The sequence below is a fragment of the Portunus trituberculatus genome, chromosome 46 (assembly GCF_017591435.1).
Source record: "Portunus trituberculatus isolate SZX2019 chromosome 46, ASM1759143v1, whole genome shotgun sequence".
Lineage (NCBI taxonomy): Eukaryota > Metazoa > Arthropoda > Malacostraca > Decapoda > Portunidae > Portunus > Portunus trituberculatus.
Window position 1 is genome coordinate 438,718 of NC_059300.1, and position 10,000 is coordinate 448,717.

Genomic DNA, 10,000 nt, shown 5'->3' on the forward strand with positions numbered 1-10,000 from the left:
GTGTGTGTGTGTGTGTGTCTCCAGCAAGCCTCTACGTCGCGTCTTCCCTGAAGGGACTAAACTGATGCGCAGTACCACTGTTTGTGTTGACATAACTCTCTCTCTCTCTCTCTCTCTCTCTCTCTCTCTCTCTCATATACCAATTCTCGTGGACCGAAGTGAACTGCAGCCAACACACACACACACACACACACACACACACACACACACACACGACATTTAACATAATACGAAAACGACCTTGAATTTCATCCCCTCAGCGATCATAATGTGACTTTAAAAATATCTCTTGTTTTTCATGCCCTTAATTCTGCCGCTCCCTCATGTCGTTGCCTTATTCGTCCTTCTCTCCCCTCTCATGTCTTTGCTCCTTCTCCTTCACCACCTTCCTTAACTGCAACCATATGTCATCTCTATTCCTTAAATCATCTGTCCATTCTGCTCTTAAAACCAATAATCTCTAAGCCTTCCAAAGAGTTATTTTCACAACCACAATGAACAATAATCTTAATATCCCTCGTCTCTTTAGCCTTACTACCACTCTGTTTAACTCTGCATTGCACGCACTTTGTTACTCCTCCCATCATCTTCTCAGTCACACTCTCTGCAGCTTCTCTCTCCCCTCTCTCCCTTCCCTTCATCATCTTATCTTCTTGCTTCTCTTCTACTTTCCGTATCATCTTCCGACATCCCATCCACCCTAACAGCTTTTTCTCCTTCTGCTTCTCCTTCTCACTATTCACTAGAGCACTTCACACTTGACTTTCAGGAGTGGCCAATGTAAGGGAGACGTTAAGGCTTTTGTTGAGCATCATAAAGCAACAGATAACCGCACCACTTGTTGGAATGTTTGCATCTGTGTGTGTGTGTGTGTGTGTGTGTGTGTTTGTGTGCGCTATGTGCTTCCTAGAAATCTCTCTCTCTCTCTCTCTAATTTATTCACACACACAAAACATGACGTGAAAAAAAGAAAAAAAAACATGTCCAAATCCGCTTAGTACTTGCGACAATGCGGCACTAAAGGAGTCTGTCACACACACACACACACACACACACACACACACACACACACACACACACACACACACACACACACACACACACACAAGGATGAAAAAAAAAAAAAGAGAAACATGCAAGACAAAAAGAAAAGGCCTTCGCGTGTCTCCTAGTTGTGCGTCTGGGAGCCTTCACCGCACACCTGTACACACACACACACACACACACACACACACACACACACACACACACACACACACACCTCATCTGCATCACCTCCGTTTTGTGGTGTCCATTGTTTTCAGCCTACGCCTAACGCAATCTTTTCCTACCCTCACGGACACTGCTTGAATACCTCCCACCTCTCTCTCTCTCTCTCTCTGTTTGTGTGTGTGTGTGTGTGTGTGTGTGTGTGTGTGTGTGTGTGTGTGTGTGTGTGTGTGTGTGTCTGTGTGTGTGTATATCATGGAGGGAATCATGCAACCGTCTTGAGGGACTCCACTGTTGCAAGCGCCTGCCACTCATCCATCCAGCATTGCAAACCCAGTCAACATCAACTTATCGCCCCGACAAACACACTGACGCAAGTAAACATTCATGCATTACCGTGTACGGGGCGCCTGTCTCTATGCCTCCCTGCCTCCAGATGCTCTCTACTACCTCACCCAAACCCCTCCCAGTGCACCTTACACCCGCCTTCTGCATCACGCCTCGTCATCCGCCCCCAGCACACCAGGCTTGACACAGACGTACCCACAAACCACCTGGCTGTCTGTACCCTTTATCCTTGCCCGTGACTACTACTGCGGCAGCCATCATGTAACGCATCGCGGAACTCCTTAACCTGGTACTGGATTGTTTGTAAATGCTTTTGACCAGTAGTTCGGAGTGTTTTTTAAAGGCCATACAGGAGCTTACACGAGTTGTTTCGATGGTTTTTGGTTATAGAGATGGTCAGTCGTGTTATCATGGGTACTTTTTTTTTGTTTTACATGTTGTTTTCATCAGGCACTAAAACCTTTTATTTATTTATTTTTTTATGCAATAACTCTTGATACAATTTGTTGAAATATAGATGTAAGAAAGCAAATTACAGGGATGAACAGTCGAATTTCTTATGTCTCTTTTTTATGATGCAAAATTTTCACAAAACAATCACTGATAACATTCAAACATCACTGAAAAACAAAACACCTAACACAGCCAATCTGAATACTATACAAAAGACGCCGAAATCGACGATCACTAAAATTTCCCGTCGTATTTGACAAAAAATATTTAACAATCTCGATGAAACCATAGAAAAAATCAGCGACTAATGCAACAACTCCCGTCTGCTGCAACCAATAAAGCAAAACACACATTCAATACCGAAACATTTTAAGAATCCTCGTATATATGTAGCCCCATCCTCACCACTACTCCTCCCCTCACACACACACACTCACTCACCAGACACCCACAACCAGACACTTACTCACATTAACACACACACACGCAAACGCTAAAAAGAGAGAGCTGGGGAGGGGGAAAACTACTTATATAAAAACGACACTCATAAAACACCATCATAACTCATAAGTGGAATAAGCGCACACTATTTTGCTCCTCATTAAATTCGCACTCTAGAGAGGACACTGGCCCCTTCATCTCCCCGGACCGCCACTTCAGGACGATGCTGTATTTCTTCTCGGTGTTTGTGTGGTGAGTAAACGAGCTGTCATGCTGGGGAACAAGGGAACAACTGGGCCAAGGCGGCAAAACAAGAGCCTGCCATGTAGGATGACGACGGACGGGTAGGTGAGTGTTAGAATACGGGGCCGGCCAAACACGAGGGACTTATTAGTGGTGTTGGGGGTATGGAAGGAAGGGGAGGAAGGGGCGAGGCACAGGAGGGACAGAGGGTGGAGAAGCAGGCAAAGAAGAGGGTTAAAGTTTGGAAGAGTGAAGCAGGTCGAGGATGAGCCAAAAAAAGTGAGGTGACGGTAAGGTGTGTGATGGATTAACGGGAAAGAGATATTGGTGATGTTTGGATTAATGAACAGAAAGATGAGAGGAAGTATGGAAGAATGAAACGGGGAGGGGGAAGAAAGGGAAGAGGAGCAGAGAAGTTTGGATAAATGAAGACCAGGAGGAGGAAGAGAAAAGAAAGGAGCAGAGAAGTTTGGATAAATGAAGATCAGGAGGAGGAAGAGAAGAGAAATAGAGTGAAGTTCGGAACAGTGAACGTGGAGGAGAGGAAAAGGCAAGTAATCTCGGTGATATGAGAGAGAGAGAGAGAGAGAGAGAGAGAGAGAGAGAGAGAGAGAGAGAGAGAGAGAGAGAGAGAGAGAGAGAAATTTATCAAGCTTTATACTGATAGTTTAATGCGATAACAGCCGCGGCCTTGATACTGAAAAATAAATATGTTCTCCTGAGGTTTAACATGAGTTTTTTCGTGATATTGTGGTGGGCAGGTTACGCAAGAGTGTTTTACGAGAAGGAGCAGGATTGAAAAGTGGTAACAATACTCATACGATAAGCTATCTAATCAACAAGCAACGCGACCGAAATTCATAACTAAAACTAGGTGAAATTCATAAGTTTAAACTGACTGGTTGACTACGTCTTTTTACAAATTCAAACTTTAAACTAAGCTAACTGTTTCCCACTACAAATTCAGAAATAAACAAAGGGTGTAAAACTAATTCCTATGCCCACCTCCTCCACTTAAACGCCATGCAATAGAGATGATATTTCCGTGGCAACACAATGACGATACTTGCATGACGGACAATCCTTTCCTAAGTCAATTACCAACAAAATCACGTGTGACGGACGTGAGGTTGCTCAGTGTGACTATGGGAGGAAGCAGCTCACGTCTTTATTTTTTTTGTGTGTTGACTAAGTGGCTTAAGAGGAGGAAGGCGGGAGGCCGGGGTGTGAGGATGGCCGGTGACTCCTCCCTAAGTGACAGGGTTTCCGGGGGTGTCAAACGTCTGTGAGAAGATGGGACAATCATTACTCACTGTTTACCCTCACCACATGTCCTGATGCATGCCGGGTGGAGGTGCATTAATTAGACTATTAGAGGGTTGGGAGAGGAGTCGGGGGATGAGGAAGGGAGGGGGGAAGAGTGGGCGTAAACCACACACTGCAGTGGAAAGGCACTATCATGACTGTCCATATTACCGGCTCCCGAGGAAGGCCCGAAAGGAACCACAGTTTCTCGGCGCAGTGCTACACAAGCAGCCTCACCTCCTGAGAGAGAGAGAGAGAGAGAGAGAGAGAGAGAGAGAGAGAGAGAGAGAGAGTAAAAGTAATAGTGGTGGTGGGGATAAAGCGGGTGTGTGCTGTGCAATGAAATTCGTGTCTGTCTTTGCAATAGTTAGTTAGTTTGTGTGTGTGTGTGTGTGTGTGTGTTGGATGGCGGGCGGTAGTGGCAGCAGTGATGGTGGTGGTGGTGGTGTTGAGGGTGAAATGAGGGCAGTACACCGCGTCCCTCCAACCCGCTCGTTCTCCCTCCTGCCTCTCACCTCCCACCCTCTCCTCCCGCCGCTAAACTTTCCTCAGCCCGCCATGGTTTACCTGATGTTCTTGGGGATCTCCGGGAAGGTGGTCTGGCTCAGCTCGGCAAGCTCCTGGATGGTCTTAAGGGTCTGGGGCTCGGCGGAGATGCCCTGGGCCCTCGTCTTTCTCACCCTCTCCTTCGGGCTGCCCGCTCCCCCGCCCGTCGCAAAGGGCATAACACTCTGGAACTTGTCCAGTTGAGAGCGCAACTCAGTGATTTCATCTTCGCGAACTTTGAGCTTGGCCTCTAAACGGTGTATGTAATCGTCCTTTTTACAGAGCAACTCCTGCATCTCGCGGGGCCCCATTTTCTGGTTGGCATCTGTCATCAGCTGAGGCATCGCACATACGTCCCACCATCACAGTCGTCGCGACAACACTGACAAGCTGATTCTGACCCTCCACGAGGTTGCAGGTTCGGTGGTTTTACGACTGTAGTTGCCAGACGTCGCCACGCGGCGGAGAACGTCCACCCGGGCACCGCTAAATGAGTCAGGTTCATGGTGTCCCTCCAGTGTCTGCTGATGTAATTGAGAGTCAAAGAGCTGAGTGTGTGATCCCAGTGCCAAGTCTGAGGAAAACATTACCGAACACCGCCTCTCGAACTTGTTCTTCCAGCAGTATATGGGACAAGCAACAGGTTAGGGAGGGAGCGAGGCGTTGGGTGTCACCAGTCACGCTGTCCCCAACCAGTCCCTCACCACCAGACAGACCCCCCCCGCCTCCCACCTGATCTTATCACTGCTCTTATCAAATAATTTGCATCACTCTGTTCATTTTGAGGTCATCCGAATACACTTTCCAACAACGGCGGGTGGTGACCCCCCGCAAACCTGCACCACCGTGACTAAGCTGTGCTCCTTACCTGTGTCAAACAAGGAACACTGATAACCACCACTATCATCAATAATAGGGTAAAAAAAAAAAAAATAATAATAATAATTGAGACAAAACCACAAACCTCAGTCGAACACACAAGACTACCATCACCACCAATAGCACCAAGAGCAGCACCAGCAGCAACAAAAAACAACAACAACAACAACAACAACAACAACAAGAGAAGCAGCAGTAGCAAGTGCATCATCATTATCATCAACAAAACAGCCATAAAAACAACAACAACAACAATGACGGAGACACACACACACACACACACACACACACACACACACACACACACACACACACACACACACACACACACTACCATCATTTAGTGTGCCAGGGAGCGTATCTTTCGATTTGGAGAAGGAAATGCTTGATATCCGATGACTAGAATGATACACAATAGGTTATCAGAGTGGAGGCGGTAGCAGCGGTGGTGGCGGTGACTGAGGTGGTGGTGGTGGTGGCAGGAGTGGTAGTGAGAGATTCATTTTGCAACAGCTGGGCAAGACTGCAAGGAGTGGCACTATATTATTATCATTTACTATTATTATTCTTATTATCATTAACATTATTACCATCATAGTCATCATCCGCGCCTCACCAAGTGGTATTTCTCAACCTCCGCTTCGCTTTCCCTTGTTCTATATATAAACCACAGTTAGTTGGCAGTTCCCGCGCAGCTTTTCATTGCATCCTCCTTACTTTTGAAGGGATTACTGATTATTTTTACCTACCTCATTAAATCTCTCTCTCTCTCTCTCTCTCTCTCTCTCTCTCTCTCTCTCTCCCTGGGTCACTGCACGATCGGTTGGGCCATGAAGTTATCAGTTACAGCAGTGGCAGTTGGTGGTACTGAAGGAAGTGACTGATTGTGGATACCGTTCACTTAGGCATATCTCGATCTTCACCCTCCATACTTAAGAAACTGATATGATATGGATAAAAACAGGTGACTTCCTCCCTTTTTATCGCGCCACTTCACTGTTTCGTCCAACCTCCCTACATAACTTTATCAGGTTTTGTTCCTGCGATTATGGTTCCAGTAAAATGTGGAGGCAAAGGTGAAAGTGTGTGTGTGTGTGTGTGTGTGTGTGTGTGTGTGTGTGTGTGTGTGTGTGTGTGTGTGTGTGTGTGTGTGTGTGTGTGTGTTTCAAGGATAGGGTAATGATCAAGATGAACATGTACGCCCAAGAATTAGTTGTTAAGTATCTCAGTCTCCCGGAGATGACAACAAAGACACCGCACAGTTAGCACAGCGCTTTAAGGACTCGAGTGGTCTTTATCTGTCCTCTCATAGCGACTGTTTTCCGCAACCACAGATACATTAAGTCACATTTTCATGAGTTTATTCCTCCCTTCCAAATTATATCCCGAAAAAAATCTTTAAAAAATTCCAATCACTTCAAAAAGAGCTTGTTGAAAGAAGCCGATATAAGACGATAAGACGCTTAGGAATACTGTCTTGTATACTAAGGGTTGCTGTACACACCACTAGTGCCGCAGGAGTCCTGACCTTCACCTCCAGGAAGCGGGGCCGATGGACTTCAGCTCAAACAGGTCCAAAGAAAACAAGGCGAAACTTTTGCAGTGTGTGATGGGAGGGAGGCCATTCATTCTCATCCATAAATGTTTCCTGTCAGGCGAGGGGAAAACTTCCACAGCAACCCGGGCCGCGAAGGGGTGTCGGTGCTGCTGAAGGAGCGAATTTACAAACACGTCGCCTGAAGGAGAGATCCAGTTGCGGGAGAAATACAGCCAAACAGAAGCGATCCGGGAGCAGAATAAATAAGATGGAGAAGAGAGAGAAAAAAATGCTGGTGCTGAAGTTCGTCTTGCTTGAATTATGTCAGGACAGCCTTTGTTATGGCCGTCAGTTGTGCTTTCCAAGTCAAGTGTTTATACTGGCTGGCGGTTCCTGAGTTGAGGCAGGAGCCGGTGTCTTTTGAGTCAACATTTTAGTTTCTGTTTTTATCTTCCTTGTGGGAGTCTTTCAAATCAGGCTTGTGCAACTGGCTCCGAATGTGTTTCACTGTTTGATCTGCTGCAGTTTCTGACGAGACAGCCAGACGTTACCCTACGGAACGAGCTCAGAGCTCATTATTTCCGATCTTCGGATAGGCCTGAGACCAGGCACACACCACACACCGGGGCAACAAGGTCACAACTCCTCGATTTACATCCCGTACCTACTTACTGCTAAGTGAACAGGGGCTACACGTGAAAGGAGACACACCCAAATATCTCTACCCGGGCGGGGAATCGAACCCCGGTCCTCTGGCTTGTGAAGCCAACGCTCTAACCACTGAGCTACCGGGTGTGTGTGTGTGTGTGTGTGTGTGTGTGTGTGTGTGTGTGTGTGTGTGTGTGTGTGTGTGTGTGTGGAAATAATGAAGAAAAGAAAAAAAAATCACTTAAAATTTTCTCCACGGACTCATTTGGGAAGGAAGGACAAAGGTGACAGAAAACGTTGTCCTCTTTTTTTTTTTTTTTTTTCTTCAGTGGCATGTTTGCTGAGTACATGACGTGGTAGTGATATGGTACTTTGTATTTTTATACCTATTCAAAAGTACTCTCTCTCTCTCTCTCGCAGGACACGCAATAAAGATCTCCACTCCTCCCTTCGTGGTGACGGGATCAGCACCCAGAGCAGCCCGGTGCTCGCATAAGGTGACGTCCGCGACACACCCGCTGCCATACAAGGCGGCGCGACGACAACTAGTTCGCTAATTCAAGCTGACCATCCGCCTCCCCGCGTCAGGCGAGGAGCAGCAGGAGCCACTCGGTGTGCGGGGAGCGCCAGGGATCTATTTTACCACCAACAATAGTGAAATTATCCAGGTTGTCAGGATTATAATCAAAGGATTCTAATCGATTATAATACAACACTAAGTTATAATCACCATCTAAGGGAGATGTTAAGCCTATGACTGATTCCTGTGAGATTAATGCACGTGCATCTTTGTCTAAAGTGAAGCTCCAGCTCTCTTATCAGCAAGCAAGTTTTTCCTCTTGGCGGACTGGTGGTGCATGCACGCCTCGGTCCTCTCAGGGAGTGTCACTGATAGAGCAGCAATACACACGCGCTCCATAAACAGCCCTTCACTGAAGCTCTCCTCCATCATTAGGCATTTTTGAGGCGATAAGAGCCAAGAAAGGATCTACATTAAATAGATAATTAACCCAGAAAAGCATTAGTAGTCAAATAGTTTAATATCTTAACACCAAAAGTCCTTTCCAGATACATGTAGCCGAAATAGTAATTAAACTGAACTTTAGACAAGCAAAACATGTGAAGATTACGTTTATCTCGCCACAAGGAATCGACCAGACGGAGGCTGGCAACATGAGTGACGGGTGTGTGGATGTGGCCAAGTCGCCAGTCTGCCATGGAGGGATTACCGCGGCCAGGGGAAAGGAACGCCGTGGTACAGTGGATCCATGCGCGCTTAGGGGTTCGAGTGGTCTCCAAGCGCACGGGTTCGAATCCTGTCCACGGTTTGAGTGCAGGTTGGGCTTCCTCATTCAGGGCAACGGTTTCCTAGCGGGTGGGCTCTGAGATAGGAGGTACCCTAAAAAGTATCCTCTTTAGCCCATAAATTCCCGTAAAAAGCCCACATGATATAAATAAACAAACAAACAAACAAATACAGGCGCCGGTGCTGAAGTGTGACAATGATTCACTGAAGACTCGGCACATCAATAACTCTTTTTTTCTTCTCAATCACAAATGGAGTCGCCAAGGCTGCAACATGAACTGGGAAGAAGAAGAAGAAAAAAAAAAAAAAACTCCCAACTGATACATCGCTCCAAATAGAGAATGAACGAGGTATATAATGAGTTAAGGATTTGATTTTCTTTTTTTTTGGTACAAAGCCATTTTTTAATTGCGGTCTAAATGTTCAAGATGAAAAGAAAATTCACTTGGTGGTTCAAAAATATAAAATTAAGATGATTCAGTGAACGTCCATCTAGCATCACTAAACCTGTGTGATCCTTCTTCACGAAACTCAACAGATTAGTTTCAGAAGAATGTAGAAAATCAAGACGCCTCTCAAACTGAAATGGCCAGCCTCTTTTGACCATTTCTTTTAATCTGCAGAAGCTGCAAACTAAATGATCTTTTACTTACTATACTAAAACTCATCCGTACCTACTCATAGGGCGTTGGCCATGTCTGCCGTGAGACTATGCCAAATCTCCAATAAAAACAAACTACTCACTGTCCTGTAATCATAGCATTATAAAAAAAAAAAACGTTCTCAGAACATTCAGAAACCTTAATTAAGTGGTAGATGATATAAATAATTGTCATATACGAAAATAAATTAAGCTAGTTCATATACATGGATGGTGATGTGTCATATCAGGTCAGGCGACGTTGCCACTCACGACCCAGGTGGAAATTCCCGGGAGGTTGGGGGTGAGTCAGGTCGCCACGCACGTGTCGCTTCACTCCTCCTCTGGTCACTACCATGGAAGGACCCCCTGACGCTTCCCCGTCATACACTGTCTTGCAAGAGAAAGCAAATCGGGCAACACTCCTACCTTTGACTCAAGCAAG

General features: G+C 46.0%; 1 protein-coding gene across 3 annotated transcripts in view; it reads right to left on the reverse strand.

Annotated features, from left to right (window-relative positions):
- The window catches only part of LOC123520209 (cGMP-dependent protein kinase, isozyme 2 forms cD4/T1/T3A/T3B-like), a 649,267-nt gene that overhangs the window by 375,277 nt on the left and 263,990 nt on the right, over positions 1-10,000 (reverse strand). Inside the window, exon 1 of one of the 3 annotated variants that reach the window (XM_045282291.1) lies at positions 4,567-4,939. The exons of the other annotated variants lie outside the window; for them this stretch is intronic. Coding sequence (XP_045138226.1) covers positions 4,567-4,889 — 323 coding nt within the window. The 5' untranslated portion in view covers positions 4,890-4,939. Of the gene's footprint in view, positions 1-4,566; positions 4,940-10,000 lie in introns of those variants that run through there. 3 annotated transcript variants of the gene reach the window in all.